This window comes from Pocillopora verrucosa, chromosome 7, assembly GCF_036669915.1.
Source record: "Pocillopora verrucosa isolate sample1 chromosome 7, ASM3666991v2, whole genome shotgun sequence".
NCBI lineage: Eukaryota > Metazoa > Cnidaria > Anthozoa > Scleractinia > Pocilloporidae > Pocillopora > Pocillopora verrucosa.
Genome location: NC_089318.1, coordinates 827766 through 854572, shown reverse-complemented (window position 1 = coordinate 854572; position 26807 = coordinate 827766). Strand labels below are relative to the sequence as shown.

At 36.0% G+C, this 26807-nt stretch overlaps 4 protein-coding genes and 2 long non-coding RNA genes across 6 annotated transcripts; 2 read left to right on the top strand and 4 right to left on the bottom strand.

Annotated features, from left to right (window-relative positions):
• Window positions 1-4535: 4535 nt before the first annotated feature.
• LOC136282411 (uncharacterized) lies at window positions 4536-11145 on the top strand. Its single transcript, XR_010718269.1, has 5 exons — window positions 4536-4588; window positions 5315-5559; window positions 7659-7787; window positions 8264-9950; window positions 10993-11145. It is a non-coding gene; the product is annotated as an uncharacterized lncRNA (long non-coding RNA).
• On the bottom strand, window positions 5951-7334 carry LOC131775554 (tumor necrosis factor ligand superfamily member 15-like). Its single transcript, XM_059091674.2, has 4 exons — window positions 7249-7334; window positions 7052-7156; window positions 6437-6506; window positions 5951-6360 (listed from the first exon to the last, which is right to left on the bottom strand). Exons 2-4 carry the CDS (start codon window positions 7130-7132, stop codon window positions 6029-6031), a joined length of 483 nt encoding a protein of 160 aa, XP_058947657.2. The 5' UTR covers window positions 7133-7156; window positions 7249-7334; the 3' UTR covers window positions 5951-6028.
• On the bottom strand, window positions 10960-12326 carry LOC131775526 (tumor necrosis factor-like). The gene is made up of 4 exons (XM_059091645.2): window positions 12241-12326; window positions 12044-12148; window positions 11428-11497; window positions 10960-11350 (listed from the first exon to the last, which is right to left on the bottom strand). The coding sequence occupies exons 2-4, from the start codon at window positions 12122-12124 to the stop codon at window positions 11019-11021; spliced, it is 483 nt and encodes a 160-aa protein (XP_058947628.2). The 5' UTR covers window positions 12125-12148; window positions 12241-12326; the 3' UTR covers window positions 10960-11018.
• A 336-nt stretch (window positions 12327-12662) lies between these two features.
• Window positions 12663-17537, top strand: LOC131775536 (uncharacterized). The gene is made up of 3 exons (XR_009339470.2): window positions 12663-12778; window positions 13235-13254; window positions 17379-17537. It is a non-coding gene; the product is annotated as an uncharacterized lncRNA (long non-coding RNA).
• Window positions 17538-17663: 126 nt separating this feature from the next.
• LOC136282410 (tumor necrosis factor ligand superfamily member 11-like) lies at window positions 17664-19292 on the bottom strand. The gene is made up of 4 exons (XM_066170054.1): window positions 19236-19292; window positions 18753-18857; window positions 18151-18220; window positions 17664-18074 (listed from the first exon to the last, which is right to left on the bottom strand). Exons 2-4 carry the CDS (start codon window positions 18831-18833, stop codon window positions 17743-17745), a joined length of 483 nt encoding a protein of 160 aa, XP_066026151.1. The 5' UTR covers window positions 18834-18857; window positions 19236-19292; the 3' UTR covers window positions 17664-17742.
• Window positions 19293-25253: 5961 nt separating this feature from the next.
• Window positions 25254-26807, bottom strand: LOC131773893 (tumor necrosis factor ligand superfamily member 11-like). Its single transcript, XM_059089870.2, has 4 exons — window positions 26774-26807; window positions 26294-26398; window positions 25692-25761; window positions 25254-25615 (listed from the first exon to the last, which is right to left on the bottom strand). Exons 2-4 carry the CDS (start codon window positions 26372-26374, stop codon window positions 25293-25295), a joined length of 474 nt encoding a protein of 157 aa, XP_058945853.2. The 5' UTR covers window positions 26375-26398; window positions 26774-26807; the 3' UTR covers window positions 25254-25292.

Here is a 26807-nt window from a genome sequence, read left to right as displayed (position 1 = left end):
TTTATTGCGTTTCCTTCAGTTGAATTTCCTAAGATTTGCAGGATCGTTAAACATATTTGTGCCCTTCATTGTGCCTGTTGATAAAAGTAATTCATACGGGACCAAATTTGAGATGGAGGAAGAAAACACAAAGCGACAAATAGCCAGGAGACTGCCTTTGTAACCCATTTTTTTCGGCTTGTTAATGAGCGACAGGACAAGTTTTACAAATTTTGAAAATTTTGAGAGATTTTATCGGAGCAAATTGAAGAAAATCAAAGGCAAAGCCAGATTATCGCTGGCGAGCGCCTCCCTTTGTGGAGCTTAAGCTTCATGATAACGAAAATCGTTTTGATAATATTTACTATAGCAAACGATAGCACAAACCTTGCTCAATGCCTTTGATGGCTTTTAGTGACCTTGAAAAGCGAAAAAATAAAAATTTTTTAGAAAAATATAACGCTGGCGGGCGCGCCAACATTGAGCAAAAACCTTACTAAGCCTCGTTAAGTCGATTTATGACCAGCACAAAACCCACTCACTCACCCACATCCACACCCACAAATCTTCAAGTACATTGACGATCAGTACTATCAGTGGCTCTCTTCATCTTTTATTGACATAGTAGAGAATGATAAATCAGACAACCGTTTGCCGCCTTTAACTTTGGTTTCTTTGGACTAAAGTATCTGATTAATCTTTTGTTTAGTCATGTTGAAAATATTCAAGGTCATTATCTTTTATTAACAAATCTAGACTGATAATTCGGCCATATCCTTTATTTTACGAAGGTCATTGTTTTCTTTTTAACTAATTCATTGCGCAGCAATGGATAAGTTATTGTGGAGAGGAGAAAACGGCGTTTGCAGAAGTCTGTGTAGTCAAATGTGGCAGCTTGAGCAGAAATAGCGGAGGTGACGTAATAAAGTGGTTGAACGTGAGGAATGCTAACCATGTAACCACCCTGCCTTAACAGCAAACAAACCACTTTCTGGATGATTGCGAAACACCTCGACGGAATTTTAATTTTTCAATGTAGGTACTCGATTTTTCGGTAAATAAATCTAGTCGAAATAATATTTCTCCTCCGAACTGGGCCCGCGTCTCGCGCTTCATGCCCGTGAAGGCAGATATATTTTAAGAATTTTCAACTTTGTCTTTCACACGTCATTTCTGTAAGTAAATTTGCTCTATGTGCCAATTCACTACAAATACACAAAAAGTGAAGTAACCTAGAATCTTACTAAAACTGTTTTAAAAACGCAAATTTCGATCAGGTTCGACGGTCGCGCGTAACAAACTGCCGAACGTTCCAACGGGGAATAGAGGGCGATGTGTGACGAAACCAAACAACGGCTGCGAAGGAGACTACAGTAAGGGTGGTACCGATGCATTTTATTATTGCTCAGAAGTATTTAGACAATAGAGCACGATATACCTGTGTGAGTTTAGATAAATTAGGCTTTTTCTATTTCTCTTAAATTGAAGTAATTCGATATTTTTGTTCTTTTGAAAGTTATGAAAACATTAGGAACACAAAGTGTCCCATCTCGACCTACCCAGCTTAAAGAATAATATAGGTATGCTACGCATGCTATTTTTTAATTCCATTCCCAGGTCCAGGGAAGGGGGAATTATTCGAACAGAATTAAGAGACAAAATGATTCAAGAAACAAATAAACCGGTACAGAATCCAGGAAGACAAGAGAGAAACTTTTCACCTAGGACTAGGATTCCTCCACGAAGCAATGATATTGTTCTGAAGGAAAACCTGAACAGGTTACGCGATCAAAAAGCTGTGTTACATCGTAAAAGGAACTCGTGCTCTCTTACACGAGGGATAAGCAGTAGTGCTGGATGTTGTTGATACATCGTGATCTTAAACGCCATATTTAGTCAGGGCTTCTATTTCGAAAATTCAGTCCGAAATTCAGTGGTTCCCGTTTATACTGTGACCCCTGTCTTTTTTTTGGATTGGTTTTTTCGTTGAACATTACATTACAGCATAGCTTTTTGATATTATTCTATCCGTTTTTGATATCGTGGTACAATTTCCTTCGAGGCTTTTACGCGATTGTGAGAAGCTAACTGTATCAGGAACACTCCAAAGTAAGAGTGAGCAGTCGACATGTAAAGTGTGACATGTGTCATGGTTCGTAACGCTTAGGGTGTCACCAGCCTCTGGATAAAACGCTCTCCTTGCATAGTGGGGCCCTTCCGGTACGTTATGGAAATGTTGAAGCATGGTGATAACTTCGTGGTGATTCTTGAGAATCAGCACTCTCCCGCCGCTGCGAAAGTACAGTTGTGCATAGGCATAGTACTCTCCATCTTCAGGCACAATCAGATGTCCATGACTGTATTTCATGCCGCCTTCGAGATGGCTGTGCACATTTCCCGCACCCCAGTTTGCAATCGCTGTAAGAAAATTTTCGAGTCGACTATTAGTAAAACTGAGAAAGCCGTTGAAGCAACAAGAAAAAATTGAAACAACCTTGCCCAACGCGGTAGAGAGTTACTTTTCTCTCGCCGGCCTCGATGTGAACCAGAGGCCGACAATGGAACTACAATAAAATACTAGTTTTATACAGTAGAATATGAAACTTTCTAACCCACATTCGCGGGTACTTGACTACACCTTAATTTTCTCAAGACTAGAGTTTTTGTCTATGAATATTTCTATAGGATAACCTACGACTCAATTTTTCAAATTCTCCTTTGAAAAAGCCATGATGTTGGGAATATCTGAGAGGTACTGTGGGAGGAATTGTTCTTGTCCAGAAGGATTTTATGCACGAATCTAAATAGCTTTCTACACGAAACACTACACCAGAAATTGAGCTTACCGTGACTAGTTGTCTCGTGTAAATGTAAGATCTGAACTGGGAAAGCAAGCAATGTTTGCTGAAAGAGGATCCCACTAAAGACAAATTTGGTTGAATTGAAGAGCAATTAAGATATTAATCAAACAAGTACTTCTGTCAATAACTTTAAACGACACAAAAATAATTAAAAATAATTGAATGACTTAAAAATTTCTTTAGGTAAACAGGAAGAGGAAAGTAGAGAAATTCAATACTTCTTTCGTCGTTACAAAAACTGAAATCGATACATAATATCTACAGAAGTTGAAACAAATTTTTCCTTGTACATCTAAAGAGAGGGAGAAAATTGCACTTATTGCTCTTGAAATGTGCTTTCACTTGGCGTCTTTGGCGGTTTAATTACTTCATTTTTTCTTCTCGCTCTATAGATATCCCTTATTCGTTTGCTGTGGTCACTTGCGCCTGAGGATAAAGTTCGTATATTTGTCAGCAATGAAAAAGGAATGAAAAAGGTAGCCAGGGTTGGATCTAAAGAGGAGAGTGTTCTAACAAAGGCACAGCGGTAAATATTTCAGATCTATCCGATCATATAAAATGATATCAGTAAGTTTGTGAACGTGTAAAACTTTTGCATTTTTTTAATTAGGGAGAAACAAAGACAAATTTGGATGAATATAAAAGCAATTGAGATATTAAACAAGCAGAAACGTTTGTCAATTATTTTAAACGACACTAAAATAATTAAAAATAATTAAATGGCTTAAATTTTTTTTAGGTAAACAGGAAAAAGAAAAAAAAAGGAAATACTTTAATTTCTGTGAAATTAAAGTATTTCTATTGTCTTTACAAAAATTGAAATCGATGCATAAGTTCTGATGATTTAACTCAAATGGTGGTTTCGGGTAAAAGAACAGTCCATGATAGTTGGTTTGGCTTTGAACATTCTAACATAGCAGATGAAATAATGGCCGTCATTACGATGGGCATGCAAGCCAGTTTCATACGTAAATTAATGTTGTGGCGTTGAACTTTTCTATCTTTTCAAATAAAAGGAAAGCATTGTTAAGATATGGAATTTATTTTGTTATTTCTCTGCAACTGATAAGTTTTTACAAATACGAAGATTATTCAAGTTACATGCCACACTTTCTATCGGTTTACCAGCGTAATAACCCACACCGGATGTTGGGAGAACACGAAAACAATGTGTGAATCACGAGGCGTAGGCGATTGCATAATTTACAAACTTTTCGAGTATTCTCTCTTCATCCAAAGTAGGTTATTACGCCGGTAAACCGATAGAAAGTGCGGTTTATTGCTTTAAAAAATAAACTTTTAATCTCTTGGGATATATTATTCCATTAAAAGATACGTTTTTGACAAAAAAAAACGCGCTCATTTTATTTCTGTTATTTTCTAACGGAAAACAATTAAACAATGGCCGTTATGGCAGTAGACCGGTGAGTTTAATCTTAAATGAATGTCATGTTATTACAGTTTTTGTCATTTTTATTTTAAAGAAAACTTTTCATCGTAAGTCAGAATGAGATATGGAATTTATTTTGTCATTTTCTGTGGGACTAATTAGTTTTACCAATGAGAAGATTAATTTTTACCTATCCAAAAGATATTTAGTAATTAAAGAGACAAGAGCTCTGCAAGCAATAATTAAGACAATTGTTTAAAAGTTTAAAAAACCGATATCGAATAACAGTACACTCATTGCTTGGTCTTATATACGTGTCCCCATTTCAATTTGGGCCGCACATTCAAGAGACAAACAGGTAAGAACCATTTGAGATAAACTGTTCGTGCTTTATCTGTGGAACGCCAAATGTCCTTGTACCCGTTGATAGCCGGAGCATTAGATAAGTAGAGTTAATTACGATCACAGTTTCTCTTACAGTATGTCTCAGATATTTCCAAGACCATGGCTTCACGGAAAGGAAGATCTTTTGCAAAATAGCGAGGAAACTGCCTCTGCAACCCCTTTTTTTCGGCTTGTTAATAATCGGAAAAACAATTTTCTCAAATTTTAAAATTTTGAGAGATTTTATCGAAGCAAATTGAAGAAAATCAAAAGCAAAGCCAGATTATCGCTGGCGAGCGCCTCCCTTTGTGGAACCTTAGCTCCATGATAACGAAAATCGTTTTGATAATATTTACTACAGCAAACGATAGTAAAAACCATGCTCGATACCTTCTGATGGCTTTTAGTGACCTTGAAAAGCGAAAACATAAAAATTCTCTGAAAAAACATAACGCTGGCGGGCGCGCCAACATTGAGCAAAAACCCTAACAGAGCCTCGTCAAGTCAATTTATGACCAGCACGAAACCCACTCACTCACCCACAAAACTGTTTAACCCGGCATGCCACCAAGTGGCCTATTTTATAATTCTCAAATACTGATTAATCTTTTGTTTCGTCATGTTTAAAATATTCAAGGTCATTATCTATTAATAACAAATTCTAGACTGATAATTCAGCCATATCCTTTATTTTACATAGGTCATCGTTTTCTTTTTAACTCATTCATTGCGCAGCAATGGATAAGTTATTGTGGAGAGGAGAAAACGGCGTTAGCAGAAGTCTGTGTAGTCGAATGTGGCAGCTTGAGTAGAAATGGCGGAGGTGACGTAATAAAGTGGTTGAACGTGAGCAACAGCTAACCATGTAACCACCCTGCCTTAACTGCAAACAAGCCACTTTCTGGATGATTGCGAAACACCTCGACGGAATTTTAATTCTTCAATGTAGGTATTTAATTTTTCGGTAAATAAACTAATCAAAATAAAATTTCTTTCTTCTCCGAATTAAGCCCGCGTCTCGCGTATCATGCCCGTAAAGGCAGATATATTTTGGAAAGAATTTTCAACTTTGTTTGTCTTTCAGACGTCATTTCTGCGATTAAATTTGCTCTATGTGCCAGTTTTTCATTTGCTCTAAAACGTACTACTTAACAAATAGAGAAGCCTTGACTGTGCTCTGTTCTGTTATAAAGCACGCAGGAAGCGGCTAGAGCACTCAAGAAGTGGGAAGAAACATCGGGGCTTCAGTCGGAAATTCAGTGGTTCCTGTTTAAACTGTGATCGCTGTTTCTTTAAGGATTTGTTGTTTTGTTAAAGGTTACAATACAGCATAGCCTTTTTGATATCATTCTATTCTTTATTGATATCGTGTTACAATTTCCTTCAAGGCTTTACGCGCTTTTTGCGGTGAAGCTCACTCAATCAGGAACGCTCCAAAGTAAGAGGGAGCAGTCGCCATGAAAAGTGTGACAGGTGTCGCGGTTAGTAATTCTATGGTGTCATTAGCCTTAAAATAAAACGCTCCCCCTGCATAGTGGGGTCCTGCTGCTACTTTGTAGGGATGTTGAAGCATGGTGATAAGTTCGCGGTGATTCTTGCGAATGACCACTCTCCCGCCGCTGTGAAAGTACAGTTGTGCGTAGACATAATACTCTCCATCTTGAGGCACAATCAGACGTCCATTACTGTATTTCATGCCGTCCTCGAGATGGCTGTGCGCGTCGTCCACGTCCCAGTCTGTAATTACTGTAAGGAAATTTTCAAGTTGACCATCAGTAAAACTGAGAAAGCCGTTGAAACAACAATAAAAAATTGAAACAACCTTGCCTAACGCCATAGGGAGTCACATGTTTCCTTTTGGCCTCGATGTGAGCCAGAGGCTGACAATGGAACTACAATAAGATAAAAAAGGGGAGTATTAGTTTTATATAAACTTATATAAACTTTCTAACCCACATTTGCGGGGACTTGACTACATCTTAATCTTATAAAGACTAGAGTATTTGTCTGTGAATATTTTTATAGGATGACCTGTGACTCAAGTTTTCAAATTCTCCTTTAAAAAAGATTTAGACTAGTCATTTATTTGTGAAACAAATGCAAAACTGTAGAACTTGATTATGACAGATAGGAAAAACCGTCTGTGATAGAATGTTTAGAACAGATGGCAATCGGCCTGAAATCAAGAGTGAACGTCCTCTCACTGAGGGGAATGAAGGACATCAGTGATTAAAGAAAGGTGATGAAATTAAATGAAAGCTGGATCGTCAATAAAAAAAAATATATCCAATTCTAATTCTAATTCTCACAAGTGAGGGACGAGGAAAAAAAATCTAACCTTCAACGGGGAATCGAACCCTAAACGTTTTGTTTTCGCAATCCGACGCTTTATCATTTAGCTTCAGAAAATTATGAAGAGTTTTTGCACTTGTCTTACCTGTGGCGATGGAGCCGCTTCCACGTTGACGTATATCAGAAAAACACAGGACAAAAGAATCTTCACCCCAAGAAAATTCATGATGTTGGGAATATCTGAGAGATACTGTAGGATGAATTGTTATTGTTCAGAAGGAGTTAATGCGCGAAATCAAAATGGCTTTCTACACGAAACACTACACCAGAAACTGAGCTTACCGTGACTAGTTGTCTCTTGTGAATGTAAGATCCGAACTGGGAAAGCAAGCAATGTGTCTGCTGTAATAGGATCCTACCAAAGACAACTTCGGAGGAATTGAAAAGCAATTAAGATATTAAACAAACAAGTACTTCTGCCAATTATTTTAAGCGACATTAAAATAATTAAAAGTAATTGAATGGCTTAAAAATTTCTTTAGATAAACAGCAAGAGGAAAGTAGAGAAATTCAAGTATTGCTTTTGTCGTTACAAAAATTAAAATCAATACATTACATCTACAGAAGTTGAAACAAATTTTCCCTTGTACATCTTAAGAGAGGGAGAAAATTGCACTTATTGCTCTTGAAATGTGCTTACTTGGTGTCTTTGGCGGTTTAATTATTTCATTTTTTTTCTTCTCGTTCTATAGATATCCCTTATTCGTTTGCTGTGGTCACTCGTGCCTGAGGATAAAATTCGTACCTTTGTCAGCAATGAGTTGACAAAGTTAGCCTGGGATTAGATCTAAGGAGGAGAGTGTTGTGACAAAGGCACAGCGGTAAATATTTCAGATCTATCCGATCATATCAAATGAAATCAGTAAGTTTGTGATCGTGTGCAACTTTTGCATTCTTTTAATTAAAGAGAAACAAAGACAAATTTGGATGAATATAAAAGCAATTAAGATATTCAAACAAGCAAATACTTTTGTCAGTTATTTTATACGGCACTAAAATAATCAAAAATGACTGAATGGCTTAAATATTTCTTTAGATAAACAGAAAAAAGGAAAGTAGAGAAATTAAAGTATTTCTATTCTCGTTAAAAAATTGAAATCGATTCATAATATACACAGAAGTTCTGATGATTTAACTTGAATGGCGGTTTCGGGTAAAAGAACAGTCCAGATAGTTGGTTTGGCTTTGAACACATGTTCAAACACAGCAGATGAAATAATGGCCGTCATTACGATAAGCATGCAAGCCAAATACGTAAATTAATGTTGTGTCGTTGAACTTTTCTGTCTTTTCATAGAAAAGAAAACCATTGATGAGGTATGGAATTTATTTTGTTATTTCTCTGCAACTAATAAGTTTTTACAAATACGAAGATTGTTTAAACAATAGACCACACTTTCTATCGGTTTACCGGCGTAATAACCCCCACGGGATGTTGGGTGAACACGAAAACAATATATGAATCACGAGCCGAAGGCAATTGCATGATTTACAAACTTTTCGAGTATTCTCCCTATATCCAAAATAGGTTATTACGCTGGTAAACCCAAAGAAAATGCGGTCTATTGCTTTTAAAAAATAAACTTTTAATTTCTTGGGATATGCCATTCCACTAAACGATAGGTTTTTTGACAAAGTAGCGCACTCATAGTATTTCTGTAATTTTATAACTGAAGACAATTAAACAATGGCTGTTATGGCAGTGGACCGGTGAGTTTAATTTTAAAGGAGTGTCATATTATTGGAGTTTTTGTCATTTTTATTTTAAAGAAAACTTTTCATCGTAGGTCAGAATGAGATATGGAATTTATTTTGTCATTTTCTGTGGGACTAATTAGTTTTTACTAATGAGAAGATCAATTTTTTTCTATCCAAAAGATATTTAGTAATTAAAGAGACAAGAGCTCTGCAAGCAATAATTAAGACAATTGTTTAACAGTCTTTAAAAACTGATATCCAATACCAGTACACTCACTGCTTGGTCTTATATACGTGACCCCATTTCTATTTGGGCCGCACATTCAAGAGACAAACAGGTAAGAACCATTTGAGATAAATTGTTCGTACTTTATCTGTGGAACGCCCATAAAGTCCTTTTACCAATAACAGTTGATAGCCGGAGTATCAGATCAGTAGAGTTACTTACGATCACAGTTTCTCTTACAGTATATCTCAGTTATTTCCAAGACCATGGCTTCATCTGAGATGAAGATCTTTTGCAAAATAGCGAGGAAACTGCCTTTGTAACCCCTTTTTTTCGGCTTGTTAATGATCGGAAGAACAATTTTCTCAAATTTTGAAAATTCTGAGAGATTTCATCTAAGCAAATTGAAGAAAATCAGAGGCAAAGCCAGATTATGGCCGGCTGGCGAGCTCCTCCCTTTGTGGAGCCTTAGCTTCATGGTAACGAAAATCGTTTTGATAACATTAACTACAGGAAACGATAGTACAAACCATGCTCAATGCCTTTTGATGGCTTTTAGTGACCTTGAAAAGCGAAAACATAAATATTTTCTGGAAAAACATAACGCTGGCGGGCGCGCCAACATTGAGCAAAAACCCTAACAGAGCCTCGTCAAGTCAATTTATGACCAGCACGAAACCCACTCACTCACCCACAAAACTGTTTAAATCGGCATGTCACCAAGTGGCTTATTTTATAATTCTCAAATACTGATAAATCTTTTGTTTTGTCATGTTGAAAATATTCAAGGTCATCATCTTTTATTAACAAATTCTAGACTGATAATTCAGCCATATCCTTTAGTTTACGTAGGTCATCGTTTCCTTTTTCACTCATTCATTGCGCAGCAATGGATGAGTTAAATTGAGGAGAGGAGAAAACGGCGTTAGTTAGAAGTTTGTGTCGTCGAATGTGGCAGCTTGAGCAACCGCCGATCATGTAACCAGCCTACCATAACAGCAAACAAGCCACTTTCTGGATTATTACGAAACACCTCTAATTCACCTCTTAATTCTCTAATGTAGGTATTCAATTTCCGGTAAATAAAACTAGTCAAAATAACATTTCTTTCTTCTCCAAATATTTCCCGCGTCTCGCGTTTCATTCCCGTGAAGGCAGATATATTTTTGGAAAGAATTTTCAACTTTGTTTGTCTTTCACACGTCATTTTTGTGAGTAAATTTGCTCTATTTGCCATTTTTTCATTTGCTCTAAAACGTACTACAAATACACAAAAAGTGAAGTAACCTAGAATCTTACTAAAACTGTTTTAAGAACGCAAATTTCGATCTGGTTCGACGGTTGCGCGTAACAACCTGCCAAACGTTTCAACGGGGAATAGAGGGCGATGTGTGATGAGACCAAATAACGGCTGCGAAGACTACAGTAAGCGTGGTACCGATACATTTAATTTTTGTTCAGAATTATTTTGAAAATAGAGACAAGGGACCACAATATACTTATGTGAATTTAGATAAATTAGGCTTTTTCTCTTTCTCTTGAAGTGAAATAATGCGATATTTTCGTTCATTTGAAAGTTATGAAAACATTAGGAACACAAAGTGTCCCATCTCGAACTACCCAACTTAAAAAGTAACTCTTGAATGCTACGCATGCCTATATTTTAGTTCCCTTCCCAGGTCCAGGGTAGGAGAAATTGTTCAAACAGAATTAAGAGACAAAGTGATTAAAAAAACAAACAAACCAGTACAGTATTCAAGAACACAAGAGATTTTCTTCAAAGAGAGACTGTTTACCGGTGACTAGGATTATACCACGAAACGATGACGCTCAGTGTTCTAAGGGAAAACCTGAACAGGTTACGCGATCAAAAAGCTGTGTTACATCATGAAAGGAACTCGTGCTTTCTTACATGATCTATAAGCAATACCGCTGGATGTTGTTGATGCATCGGGGCTTCAGTCTGAAATTCAGTGGTTCCTGTTTTGAGGGTGACCGCTGTTTCTTTAAGGATTTGTTGTTTTGTTAAAGATTACAATATAGCATAGCCTTTTTTATATTATTCTTTTCTTTATTGTTATCGTGTTACAATTTCCTTCAAGGCTTTTACGCGCTTTGGCGGTGAAGCTCACTCAATCAGGAACGCTCCAAAATAAGAGTGAGCAGTGGCCATGTAAAGTGTGACAGGTGTCGCGGTTAGCAGTGCTATGGTGTCATTAGCCTCAAAATAAAACGCTCCCCCTGCATAGTGGACTCCATCTGGTGCGTTGTTAGAATGTTGAAGCATGGTGATAAGTTCGTGGTGATTCTTGCGAATGGCCACCCTCCCTCTGCCACGAAAGTACAGTTGTGCGTAGACATAATACTCTCCATCTTGAGGCACAGTCAGACGTCCATTACTGTATTTCATGCCGTCCTCGAGATGGCTGTGCGCATTTCCCGCATCCCAGTCTGTAATTACTGTAAGGAAATTTTCGAGTTGACTATTAGTAAAACTGAGAAAGCCGTTGAAGCAACAAGAAAAAAATTGAAACAACCTTGCCCATTGCTATAGGGAGTTAATTTTCTCCCGTTGGCCTCGATGTGAGCCAGAGGCTGACAATGGAACTGCAATAAGATAAAAAAAGGCCAGAATTAGTTATACTGTAGAATATGAAACTTTCTTATCCACATTTGCGGGTACTTGACTACATCTTAATTTTCTAAAAACAAGAGTTTTTGTCTAGGAATATTTTTATAGGAAGAACTATGTCTCAAGTTTTCAAATTCTCCTTTAAAAAAGATTTAGACTAGTCATTTATTTGTGAAAAAAATGCAAAACTGTAGAACTTGATTATGACGGATAGGAAAAACCGTCTGTGATAGAATGTTTAGAACAGATGGCAATCGGACTGAAATCAAGAGTGAACGTCCTCTCACTGAGGGGAATGAAGGACATCAGTGATTAAAGAAAGGTGATGAAATTAAATGAAAGCTGGATCGTCAATAAAAAAAAATATATCCAATTCTAATTCTAATTCTCACAAGTGAGGGACGAGGAAAAAAAAATCTAACCTTCAACGGGGAATCGAACCCTAAACGTTTTGTTTTCGCAATCCGACGCTTTACCATTGAGCTTCAGAAAATTATGAAGAGTTTTTGCACTTGTCTTACCTGTGGCGATGGAGCCGCTTCCACGTTGACGTATATCAGAAAAACACAGGACAAAAGAATCTTCACCCCAAGAAAATTCATGATGTTGGGAATATCTGAGAGATACTGTAGGATGAATTGTTATTGTTCAGAAGGAGTTAATGCGCGAAATCAAAATGGCTTTCTACACGAAACACTACACCAGAAACTGAGCTTACCGTGACTAGTTGTCTCTTGTAAATGTAAGATCCGAACTGGGAAAGCAAGCAATGTGTCTGCTGTAATAGGATCCTACCAAAGACAACTTCGGAGGAATTGAAAAGCAATTAAGATATTAAACAAACAAGTACTTCTGCCAATTATTTTAAGCGACATTAAAATAATTAAAAGTAATTGAATGGCTTAAAAATTTCTTTAGATAAACAGCAAGAGGAAAGTAGAGAAATTCAAGTATTGCTTTTGTCGTTACAAAAATTAAAATCGATACATTACATCTACAGAAGTTGAAACAAATTTTCCCTTGTACATCTTAAGAGAGGGAGAAAATTGCACTTATTGCTCTTGAAATGTGCTTACTTGGTGTCTTTGGCGGTTTAATTATTTCATTTTTTTCTTCTCGTTCTATAGATATCCCTTATTCGTTTGCTGTGGTCACTCGTGCCTGAGGATAAAATTCGTACCTTTCTCAGCAATGAGTTGGCAAAGTTAGCCTGGGATTAGATCTAAGGAGGAGAGTGTTGTGACAAAGGCACAGCGGTAAATATTTCAGATCTATCCGATCATATCAAATGAAATCAGTAAGTTTGTGGTCGTGTGCAACTTTTGCATTCTTTTAATTAAAGAGAAACAAAGACAAATTTGGATGAATATAAAAGCAATTAAGATATTCAAACAAGCAAATACTTTTGTCAGTTATTTTATACGGCACTAAAATAATCAAAAATGACTGAATGGCTTAAATATTTCTTTAGATAAACAGAAAAAAGGAAAGTAGAGAAATTAAAGTATTTCTATTCTCGTTAAAAAATTGAAATCGATTCATAATATACACAGAAGTTCTGATGATTTAACTTGAATGGCGGTTTTGGTTTGGTTTGGCTTTGAACACATGTTCAAACACAGCAGATGAAATAATGGCCGTCATTACGATAAGCATGCAAGCCAAATACGTAAATTAATGCTGTGTCGTTGAACTTTTCTGTCTTTTCATAGAAAAGAAAACCATTGATGAGGTATGGAATTTATTTTGTTATTTCTCTGCAACTAATAAGTTTTTACAAATACGAAGATTGTTTAAACAATAGACCACACTTTCTATCGGTTTACCGGCATAATAACCCACACGAGATGTTGGGAAAACACGATAACAATGTGTGAATCACGAGGCGAAGGCGATTGCATGATTTACAAACTTTTCGAGTATTTTCCCGACATCCAAAGCAGTTTATTACGCTGGTAAACCGATGGAAAGTGCGGTCTATTGCTTTTACAAAAAAAAAAAAAGACTTTTAATTATGTCAGGTATACAATTCCACTAGACGATAGGTTTTTGACAAAGTAGCGCGTTCATAGTATTTCTGTGCTTTTATAACTGAAGATAGTTAAACAATGGCTGTTATGGCAGTGGACCGGTGAATTTAATCGTAAATGAATGTCATGTTATTGCAGTTTTTGTCATTTTTATTTTAAAGAAAACTTTTCCTCGTAGGTCGGAATGAGATTGGAAATATGGAATTTATTTTGTCATTATCTGTGAGACTAATTAGTTTTCACCAATCAGAAGATTAATTTTTTCTATCCAAAAGATATTTAGTAATTAAAGAGACAAGAACTCTGAAAGCAATAATTAAGACAATTGATTAACAGTCTTTAATCAAAGGGCTCTTGGAGCCAGCTCATTCTTGTTATGGGTCAAGTTTGAATTGATTTCTTGGACTTGTTGAATATAGGTACAGTTGAGTTCAGTTTATGTGAACTTTAAAGACCTATGGAATAAATTTTATTTTATTTTTGGGAAGTTGTGTGATGAGAAAACTTGTGCATTCGTCGTGATGGGAATTGGAAAAAAGGTGGTGTGGGCTGGAGATGGGATGGGCAGAGGTCATTAGACAGAAAGTGTTCTTTCTGTTAGTGTGTGTGTTTGTGGGGCCGAGGATGGGCTGGGTGGGCATCATCAGGCATCCAATGTTGCTCTAGCAGCAAAATGTTAGTAACCCTCATCTTTCACGATCATTTGCACTATTGTGAAAAATTCCTTACCCGTTTCTTGATATCTTTTTTTTTTTTAACAAAGCGGCCCGATTGCATTTGGTTTTTAACAAAGCGGTCACAATCGTTCTTGATAGAATTTCAAGCCTTCAATATGGTCTGATTTTCACATATTAATATTTGCGTTGTCACCAAACAGACGAGAGATGAAACCACCAGAAAAGTAAACAAATGGCCAGTCACGAAAGCAACGTTTCGCTTTTCCCTATAAAAATTGGCCGGTTCCCCATGTAAGCCAAAAACAATTTGAGGCACATATTTGAAAATCAGTGCGTGTACACCCCTGAACGTTGAAAATATATCAAGTCGAAGGAACAGTTTTGGTCTCGGTTCGCATTTTTGTCAACAAACTGAACACATATCGATTAAAAAGATGAAACGTACTGACCACCTGCAAAGCTGTCAACTAATTCTCGAAAATTGCGCTTGTCAAATATTCAAAAGTGACATCTCATTTATTAAGTTGGTAAATTCTCTACGGACAACCGACTCGCGCGCAAAGTGAGAAGACTATACGAAGACTTGAAATTACGTTAAGAACGACTGTGATCAAGAAACGGCCAAGGAGTATTCCACAACAGTCCAAATAATCGTGAAAGATCATCGTGGAAAAGCGATTTCGTGACGCACCGTAACTTGTAAAATGACATGCTATCACGTATCAGACGAAAAAAACAGTATAAATTTAATAAGTAGTTCTTACACGAGACCTGTTCTTTCAAATCTCCTAAAACTTCTCAGCTAATTCTCAATTAAATTCAGTTAAAGGATTTATGGAACAAATCGTCTTTGAGGATCATTGACATGTTAGATGTAATTTCTAACACTCGTTCGGTGGTCTCTTTCTTCGTTTTCTCTTTTACTACACAAATTACTAAAACGGGAACTAGCTCAGATCTCTCAAGGAAAGTGTGGGTCACCCCTTATAAAGGTGACGCTTACTGAACTGTCAATCTCTAACCTTCTTCATCCTTTTACACCTAATTAGCGAATCACGTTAAGCTACGCAGAGTGGAGTTCGCATACTTAGTAGGTACCTTCGAGATGTTTACGCTTTATAATATCATTTTCTAACCTAAATTTCTTAGTCTTACGGTCAAGGTCGAGCAAAACAAAAACAAGATTGACAATATAAAATTATAATGATCTTACAGGCAGAATTAGAATAATACTTAAAAAGATATCGTAATAGAAATACTCCTTGAAAACTGTTACATAACAACAGAATAAACAGAAATTTCGGAGAAGAAAGGGCGTATCCAAGGTACCGCCTCTGAAAGAGCTACGTGTTCAGTTAGCGTAAGTTAGCTGACCATAAATTCAGTGCGGATGATGAAAAGTGCTACATGTTTACACCTTAAGTCACCTCTAAGGAAAAGAGGTGTCGAACGTTTTGTAATGAAATTTACAAACTATTTTCCTGATCGGAAATTCCACATGGTTTTAACCTGAAAAACGAGGATAAAAAAAAAAGGTTAAAAAATATGAGAAAACTTTTTTTAAATTTTTTTATTTCCGGGTAATTCCTGTACGGGATCAATTTTTATGAGATAAAGTCGTTCTTCTTCGTAATCAACCATCTTTTCGCAAAATAATGGATATACACCAATATTTAGCCACAAATTGTAGTTTACGTAGAAACAAATGTCTCCATATCAGTTTCACGATCCCCCTTTTAATGTCTGCTGAGTTCTTAGACGACAAGTTTGGTATTTCTCATTCTTATAAAAGTGTTGGTTTTTATTATTGTTTAAAGTAGTTGATAACAATCGCATGGCTAAGTGTTTTTGAGTTATTTTGTTATATTTTACCAAAAAAAAAACTATTTGTTAGCGTATGTTACTTTATTAAGGTATGTTATTCGCACCAATCAGATCGCCGCATTGGGGTATGTATCTCACACCAATCATATCACAGCATTTGGATATATTGCACCAATTACAGCGTTTGGGTATTGTTTTCTTGTAAATGATGTCATGGAATTAGGCGGCCGTGCACAAAGTATGACATTTACCATAAATTTTGGGCTCTTTTGATAAATGTTGTGGTTGTGGCCTTTGCAAGATTTTCGTCGACTGAAGTCGAGATTCATCGGGATATGAAAGTTTCGCATTTATTTTTATTGTATCATTTTTAAGTTAAAACGTGTTTTTCCGCCCCCATTCTCACAACTCACACGTCAAACAACTTGCATTCCATCACGTACTACGAAAACACGCTCAAAGTCCAATTGGAACATACCCAATCATTGCATTACATGAACAGCAGGAAATTTTTACGTGCCTTAATTGTATTCGACCAATCAAATTCCATTTAGCCACATTAAACTTCGCTCCCTCACCTGCCATTTCCTTGTAAACAACCTAAATGTTATCACGTATTCTAACCGCTTTATCCAACCCCACTGGGAAAAAACTCACCTGGAACTTAATGCTACTAATGGCGAGTTTTCACGCAATTCTCCCGTGTTTTGACTTTTCAACGGATAAAATTCACTTTTAGCTACCTTGGACTTTACCCAATCGCGTGTTAATTCCTTGTAAATAATATGTATTTTGTCACGTATTTCACACGCAGAGAGCAAAGTCCAGAAAGGCAACATCCAATCAAGGAGCCCTCTTTGAAATTTTATCCTTTTCTCTTGTTCAATGTATCTTCACTTATTCGAGATCGCAATATACCTTTGGGTGGGGACTATTGGAGATACAACAGTTTTATTTCGCTTTCCGTAGTAAAATTACATGGAGTTATATTTTTGAGGCGTCTAACTATAGACCAATAATTCTGATTTTCTTTATGTCAGAGGAAATCAAAATTGTTGTAAACGTAGTCCCTTTTCTTGACTCTTTTGCAACCGTTATTTGGTCCCGTCACGCAATGGCTCTCTCCAACGGGGAATAAGGGGCATTGTGTGACGAGATCAAACAACGGCTCCTAAGGAGACTACAGTAAGCGTGATAACGATGCATTTTATTTCTGCTCAGAAGTGTTTAGACAACAGAGACAATAGACCACGAAATACCTGTGTGAGTTAAGATAAATTAGGCTTTTTCTCTTTCTCTTATGCGATGTTTTTTTTTCCGAACAGAATTAAGAGACAAAATGATTCAAGAAACATATAAACCGGTACAGAATCCAGGAAGACAAGAGATTTTCCTCAAAGAGAGACTGTTTACCGGTAACTAGGATTCTACCATGAAACTATGAAACCGTTTTGAAGGAAAAACCGGGACAGGCTACGTGATCAAAAAGCTGTGTGATATCATGCAAGGAACTCGTGTTTTTTTTGCATGAACGATAAGCAATGCCGCTGAATGTTGTTGATGCATCGGGGCTTCAGTCGGAATTCTTAAAGATTACAACACAGCAAAGCCTTTTTGATATCATTCTATTCTTTATTGATATCATGGTACACTTTCCTTTAAGGCTGTTACGCGCTTTTGCGGTGAAGCTCACTGAATCAGGAACGCTCCAAAGTAAGAGTAAGCACTCGACATGTAAAGTGAGACAGGTTTCGCGGTTTGTATATCTATGGTTTCACTAGCCTTAAAATAAAACACTCCCCCTGCATATTGGGGTCCTTCTGGTACGTTGTGGGGATGTTTAAGCATGGTGATAATATCGTGGTTATTCTTGCGAATGGCCACTCTCCCGCTGCTGCGAAAGTACAGTTGTGCGTAGACATAATACTGTCCATCTTGAGGCACAATCAGACATCCATGACTGTATTTCATGCCGCCCTCGAGATGGCTGTGCCCATTTACCACATTCCAGTCTTTAATTGCTGTAAAGAAATTTTCGAGTTGACCATTAGTAAAACTGAGAAAGCCGTTGAAGCAACAAGAAAAGATTGACACAACCTTGCCCAGCGCGATAGTGAGTTAATTTTTTGTCGGTGGCCTCGATGTGAGCCAGAGGCTGAGGATGGACCTATAACAAGATGAAAAAAGGCGAGTATTAGTTTTATACTGTAGGATATGAAACTTTCTAACCCACATTTGCGGGTAGTCGACTACATCTTAATCTTCTAAAGACTAGAGTTTTTGTCTATGAATATTTTTATAGGATGACCTACGACTCAAGTTTTTAAATTCTCCTTTGAAAAAGATTTAGATAAGTGATATATTTTGGAAGCAAATGCAAAACTGTAGAACTTGATTATGACAGATAGCAAAAACCGTCTGTGGTAGAACGGTTGAAATAGATAGCAATGCCTGAAATCAATAGTTATTGTCCCCTTATTGAAGTGAATGAAGGAAATAAGTTATTAAAGAAAGGTGATGAAATATAAGCTGGATTGTCAATGAAAAAATATACGAGTATTAACTTCTTACGAGTGAGGGACAAAGAAAAAAAATCTTAATTCCAACGAGTAATCGAATCCTGAACGTTCTGTTTCCGCAATCTGACGCTTTATCATTGAGCTACAGAAAATTCTGAACAGTTTTTGCACTTGTCTTACCTTTGGCGGTCGAGCCGCTTCCACGTTGGTGTATATCAGAAAAACGCAGGACAAAAGAATCTTCACCTCAAGAAAAGCCATGATGTTGGGAATATCTGAGAGATACTGTGGAAGGAATTGTGATTGTTTAGAAGGATTTTCACACGACATCAGAATGGCTTTCTACACGAAACCTTACACCAGAAACTGAGCTTGCTACTAGTTTTCTCTTTTAAATGTAATGCCGGAGCTGGGAAAGCAAGCAATGTGTCTGCTGTAATAAGATCTCTTCTCTGAACGATCGTCTGAGAATTGCTACATTACTCTCCAATTGCCATATTAACATCCATTTTGTGGAATGGCTGCAGATGATTGGTGGATGAACTGGAATAGTATTATGCATATATATTGGGAAATATTCCTCGCACAGAGGACTTACGAAGTGCTAAGGGACACTCCCATCTTAAAACCATAAACAAATTGGAATTTTTAGACTGAACTCACCTTTGGAAAGGCTTCAGTAGACGCAAACTGTATGAACTCGGCCAAGTAATGATTACATTTGCTCGATAAGCTCCCAGTTATACAAAACACCCTTTCCAAATTTGGAAACATCTCTTTTCAAGTACCAAGGCATCAGTTGACGCAAAAGGTTAAGTAGTTCCAATTTAGAGGGTGCCAGCACATTTTTCATATAAGAAAGTAAGAATTATACCCAAAAGTCTTTTAGCTGTCTACTAATGTTTAATAAAAATATTTTTTTTATGTATAGAAAATATTTAATGAAATGATACTGTCAACAAAAATATTTTTCATTTATTTATTGACAGATATTTTAAATTTTATGTATATAGATATCTTTACTCTATTTGGAGTATTGTTGATTTTTTTGTCGACAGATTATTTAAAGAACGATAAAAATCAAGACTAATATTGTTTAACTTAATCATACCCAATACTGCATGGATTGAATTTTTAAATGAAAAACCAATATCTGACGCAGACAATTTGTTTAAAGCAATATTTAACATCTTGAATAGAAGTTAAATAATCTTTAAAATCACCATATTCATTGCTTAAAATAAAACATGCAATATATAATCGAAAAAAAAAACTTTTGAAGAAGACAAATCCAACTTTTCATCATTAGCAATTTTTTCTACTTGTGATTTAAAACCAATTAAGTCTGATAGAGTATCAATGAGATGTTTTTCCATATAAATTATAACATTAATCGATTTTTTCTATCAACAAATTAAGGGTGCCAACAATTAAAAAAGGCTTTTAAGGCTAGTTGGATCTGATCGATTTGGGAAATTAGAAAAACATGTAAATGCGGCACCATTTGTTCCAGCAATATCTAACTGATTATTAACTGTAAAACAGACAAACTTATCATTACTCCCATTATCATGACCAAAGGGACCATTAGAACGATTACCAGGTCGACTACTTGTGGCTTGATTAAGTTTGTAGACAATAAATACGTTCACAATATCATCTTCTCCAGCTGCTGGATTTAAATTGATATCCGAAATCATTCTTTGTGTACCATCGAATTTAATAAAATATATCTTATTGTTACCTTTAACTGGAGTACAGAGAGTAGGTCTTAAATTTAAATTTGTGTGATTTGCATGATTTCCTATAAGAGTCTGATCATAAATAGTCTGAACTTACCATTTGAGTCTTTTTTAACTTCACTTGATAATCCTCTATCAATTCGATAAATACTAATAGCATGAGTTGTGTAATACTCCCAAATTAATGTTTCAGCCAATATTTTGTCTATATTTTTAATTATATTTGCTTCTACAGTTGCATTGTTATCTGATACAGTCTGTTTGACGTATTTGACATAACTTGGATAGTTATCATTATTGCTTTGTGGGGGATCACTAGAGATATTGGTATTTGATATATTGGAGGAGTTTTTGTCTCATCTCTGAAATTACCATTATCTATTAACAAGTTGAATTGATAGTAAGCACCATTATGATTAAAGACAGTGCAAAAGTTGTCTTTCCTTATCATTTGTCTTTACTGATAATAATCCTCTATGAACAACAAATAACATGATAAAAGAGTCGTTTTGATTAAAAGACACAAAAATTATAAAATTATTTTTATTGAGACCAGTTGTTGTCAACTCGCTATTAGCAATACGCAGAGTAAATATTCCATCTACTTTATTGTTTTTGTAACTAGATAAATGTGTAAAATCAACTACAGAACTATCTTCCGCATAAAACGTACTTTTCAAAAAGTTATTTGCTGCCAAAGCAGCAATTCTGTCATCAAAAACATGTTTTGTAACTGGATTCTGAGCGGAAGTTGCATGCGAGACTTGAATGGGAATATGAAAAAATATGCCATTGTTTGTGTGCCGATAAAGGAAGTCCCAAACTGAAACCGGAACATCATTGCGGTAACCTTTTGAGCCATAAACGACTACCCAGATTGGTAATTTATCACCATAACTACCATTGAATTTAACCGCAATATCAAACATCAAATAATTAGGCGCAGCATCATTGAATTTCGAGAGATGAACAATAGTTCGTGTATTATTTTTGAAAATATTAGTTGAGACTTTAGATGTGACTTCAACGGAACTGGTTGCGGTTACCGATACTTGATTGACTTTACTATTTTCCCAAAACATTTCAAAGACAATAGAATATTCAGACTTATCAGCACTAAACAAGTTAACCCCTATTCTGCTGCTATAAAAACCTTCGTTTGAATCTAAGATGAGATCAAAAGGTTTTGTTACTTTATTAAACTTGTGAAAATTTTTGTTTTCAAAAGGTTTATCTTGAACATCATCTTCATCTGAAAATTTATCATTAGGCCCCATCAAATACAACATATCGTTTTGCATAGCCACATTAGTGATAGCTTGTCACATTAGTTTTAGCTTGTCAGCAATATATTTTTTGACAAAATTAACATTGGTTGCGTGCTTGGAGTCATTTTCATTTGGCTCATGAAGATTAATGAGACTATAGCCCCCATATCAAGATCACTAATCATTGGATTTGAACCATCTATAACCAGAACAGCACTAAGATCAGCTTTTATTACAAGTTCTGAATTGATAATACTTAGATCTGCTTTTTTTGTTAATTCTGTATCACATAAGTAATATCTGCTTTTTGTACCGGTTCACTCTTGTCAGCTTTTTGTATCAAATCACTCTTGTTAGCCTTAGTTGTTAATTCAGATTTATCTGCTTTGGAAGAGACTTGAGATAATACATAACCTCTATTAGCTGCAGCATCATCTCGATCAGGGTTAGCCAAACCAACGATTTGCCTATTGAGATTATGTACTAGATCAGAAAAGATAATAATTCCATTCATAAAACCACCCTGATTAGACAGAAACTCATCATTAACATATTTTAAGGTTAACTACTTTACTATTTAAACGATCTTTGTCATTGTAATCAGGAATGATTATTTTACTATTAAAAGTTTGAGTATTAAGAGTATTAAAGTCAGCTTTTTTGGCTACTTCAGCTTGAAGACTACTTGAATCAAGCCCTGAGACTTTCTCATAAACATATTTTTTGGTACCGGCATCTTGATTATCAACAGGATCAGCTACATCAGTTAACCTCTTATTAAGAAGATGAAAGTCACCATCAGCAGTAAGATTAAAAACAACACCTGGTAAACCTTGTTCTCCTTTTCCAGAAGATTCAGGATGACTTCGTCTTGAATTTAATTGACCATCACTGTAACCCATCTATATATTTTCATTGAAGTTTTTTTTAATTGATTTGTTAATCTTGTCTACGTAGGGAAAGCTAAAGGGTTCACGAGTAGCATCAAGGAAATCATTTCTAGTGATATTGAGTTCTCTGCACATTCTTGAAGTCTCACTTGAACTTGGTGAGGCAAAAATGCAAAAATGGAAACAACTGAGTCTAATATCTTTTGGTGTAAGATAATAACATTGACTTAAATAAATAACACTACAATTTTTATGTCTACCTCTAATAAAATATTCAACTAGAGGCTTTTGGTTTTTTTCACAAAGAAAGTCATCAAAGATAATTGGTTTTTGATTTTCATCACTAAATTCAGAGACAGGAATAATTTCATCATTACTAGATTCAATAGCTTCATATCCACATTCTGTACTAATAGGGGCTTATTTTTTTTAGTAATCGAGCGTATTTAGGTTGTTCTAAATTTTTCGAATGCAAATAAATCTTATCATAATACAAGAGTTGGTGAATCATGTGCATAAGAGTATTAGCCTTGCCACAACCACTAGGTCCACAGATAAACATTCTAAAATTATAATTAGGCATAAAAAGACTTTAATTGCTTACATTTTGTCTTAGCAGCGAGAGAATCATAGTTTGGAATGCGCATTTATAAGATTAAAGAATATTCTTTTTTAAGGCATGCAAGACAATTTGAATAACAATATGCACAACAACGCTTAAAAATTAATGTTTTTACTTGGTATATGAATCTCAAAGCATGGCAAGAATATGAAAAAAGACGGAGCGATATAGGCCGAGCAATTAATCAGGTATATGACAATGTTACAGCAAATATTATATCAACTAAAAACAATGATAATACACTAGCGCAAACCTATCGACCTCTAACCGAAAGATTAGATGAAGTGGTAAAAAATGCTCGACCCAAAGAACGAGTCAAGATCAAGGTTCGACCCAACAGTTTTCAGAAGAGATAGATTACAAACCTGAAGTTGATCCATATGAAGACATGGATGTGGAAGGATTAATTCCTTATCAAGACCCCTTCGAGCATCTAGATGTTGAGACATTAGCCGAAGAATCAAAACAAACAGCAGATAGTTCACCACCCTAGGAAGATCCAGAAGAGATAGATTATGCACTAAGTGAAACAGAGTATGAACCAGCAGATGATTTAGAAAAAGAAAAAGATTTAATATCTGAACTTAAACTGTTAAGTTTAATGAAGTACAAGATAAGTTAAATCAACTAGAAGAAGAAGAAGCAAGTGAAAGTCAAATAAGAAAATACTTAGCATAAGTATCAGCAACAGCAGTATACCGATCCAAACAAATAGCTGGATATAAGAGTCATGTAACAAGAAGATTAAATAAGGGTGAAATCAGCAAAAGTCAAGCTGATATAGAATACAAAAAGCTTGGTGAACGAAAACAAGAGCTGCTGCAATATATCAAATATCATAGGAAGAAATATCCTAAAAAAGGCTCAGGTATCAAACCATTTGGCAAATGAGTCTATTTTTAAAATAATTCTGAAGATCTGCTAAAAAAGTTACAAATCATAGTCGGTGAAATCATGGCAGGTAACACTAGTATTGAAATACGAAATATGGGAGTCTCAATCTTAGAAAGCTTATTACGGAACAATACAATCAACAAACCACAATATAGGAAAATTACTAAAAAATGTTTTTCTTAAAATATATATATGGAACGACACAGCACTTTCAAGTTTTTCAGCTCGAGGAGAAGGCAATAACCGACCAGGAGATTTTACTGTTAAATTTTCTCAACCTATTGTTCTTGATAGTAATTATCAGTACGAAGTTGGGTGAAATCATGCGATAAGCATGTCATTTTCAAGGTTTAACGTCAACTCTGGATATAAAAATCAAACAATTTTTATAGCAAAGATAATGGCGACAGTTTTACAAATATAAATTTTGCTTCAGGTGTTTGGACAAATGAAGACTGACCGATACATTAAAAAACTAACAAAGACACAAATGCAGATGGATACAACAGTTCTTTTTCGCTTTCCGTAGTAAAATTACATGGAGTTATATTTTTGAGGCGTCTAACTATAGAACAATAATTCTTATTTTCTTTATGTCAGAGGAAATCAAAATTGTTGTAAACGCAGTCCCTTTTTTTGACTCTTTTGCAACCGTTATTTGGTCCCGTCACCCAATGGCTCTCTCTCCAACGGGGAATAAGGGGCATTGTGTGACGAGATCAAACAACGGCTCCTAAGGAGACTACAGTAAGCGTGATAACGATGCATTTTATTTCTGCTCAGAAGTGTTTAGACAACAGAGACAATAGACCACGAAATACCTGTGTGAGTTAGGATAAATTAGGCTTTTTCTCTTTCTCTTATGCGATGTTTTTTTTCCGAACAGAATTAAGAGACAAAATGATTCAAGAAACATATAAACCGGTACAGAATCCAGGAAGACAAGAGATTTTCCTCAAAGAGAGACTGTTTACCGGTAACTAGGATTCTACCATGAAACTATGAAACTGTTTTGAAGGAAAAACCTGGACAGGCTACGTGATCAAAAAGCTGTGTGATATCATGCAAGGAACTCGTGTTTTTTTTGCATGAACGATAAGCAATGCCGCTGAATGTTGTTGATGCATCGGGGCTTCAGTCGGAAATTCAATGGTATCTGTTTAAACTGTGACCGCTGTTTCTTTAGGGATTTGTTGCTTTCTTAAAGATTACAACACAGCAAAGCCTTTTTGATATCATTCTATTCTTTATTGATATCATGGTACACTTTCCTTTAAGGCTGTTACGCGCTTTTGCGGTGAAGCTCACTGAATCAGGAACGCTCCAAAGTAAGAGTAAGCACTCGACATGTAAAGTGAGACAGGTTTCGCGGTTTGTATATCTATGGTTTCACTAGCCTTAAAATAAAACACTCCCCCTGCATATTGGGATCCTTCTGGTACGTTGTGGGGATGTTGAAGCATGGTGATAATATCGTGGTTATTCTTGCGAATGGCCACTCTCCCGCTGCTGCGAAAGTACAGTTGTGCGTAGACATAATACTGTCCATCTTGAGGCACAATCAGACATCCATGACTGTATTTCATGCCGCCCTCGAGATGGCTGTTCACATTCCAGTCTTTAATTGCTGTAAAGAAATTTTCGAGTTGACCATTAGTAAAACTGAGAAAGCCGTTGAAGCAACAAGAAAAGATTGACACAACCTTGCCCAGCGCGATAGTGAGTTAATTTTTTGTCGGTGGCCTCGATGTGAGCCAGAGGCTGAGGATGGACCTATAACAAGATGAAAAAAGGCGAGTATTAGTTTTATACTGTAGGATATGAAACCTTCTAACCCACATTTGCGGGTAGTCGACTACATCTTAATCTTCCAAAGACTAGAGTTTTTGTCTATGAATTTTTTTATAGGATGACCTACGACTCAAGTTTTTAAATTCTCCTTTGAAAAAGATTTAGATAAGTGATATATTTTGGAAGCAAATGCAAAACTGTAGAACTTGATTATGACAGATAGCAAAAACCGTCTGTGGTAGAATGGTTGAAATAGATAGCAGTGCCTGAAATCAATAGTTATTGTCCTCTTATTGAAGTGAATGAAGGAAATAAGTTATTAAAGAAAGGTGATGAAATATAAGCTGGATTGTCAATGAAAAAATATACGAGTATTAACTTCTTACGAGTGAGGGACAAAGAAAAAAAATCTTAATTCCAACGAGGAATCGAATCCTGAACGTTCTGTTTCCGCAATCTGACGCTTTATCATTGAGCTACAGAAAATTCTGAACAGTTTTTGCACTTGTCTTACCTTTGGTGGTCGAGCCGCTTCCACGTTGGTGTATATCAGAAAAACGCAGGACAAAAGAATCTTCACCTCAAGAAAAGCCATGATGTTGGGAATATCTGAGAGATACTGTGGAAGGAATTGTGATTGTTTAGAAGGATTTTCACACGAAATCAGAATGGCTTTCTAGACGAAACCTTACACCAGAAACTGAGCTTGCTACTAGTTTTCTCTTTTAAATGTAATGCCGGAGCTGGGAAAGCAAGCAATGTGTCTGCTGTAATAAGATCTCTTCTTTGAACGATCGTCTGAGAATTGCTACATTACTCTCCAATTGCCATATTAACATTTTGTGGAATGACTGCAGATGATTGATTGTATGAACTGGAATAGTATTATGCATATGTATTGGGAAATATTCCTCGCACAGAGGACTTACGAAGTGCTAAGGGACACTCCCATCTTAAAACCATAAACAAATTGGAATTTTTAGACTGAACTCACCTTTGGAAAGGCTTCAGTAGACGCAAACTGTATG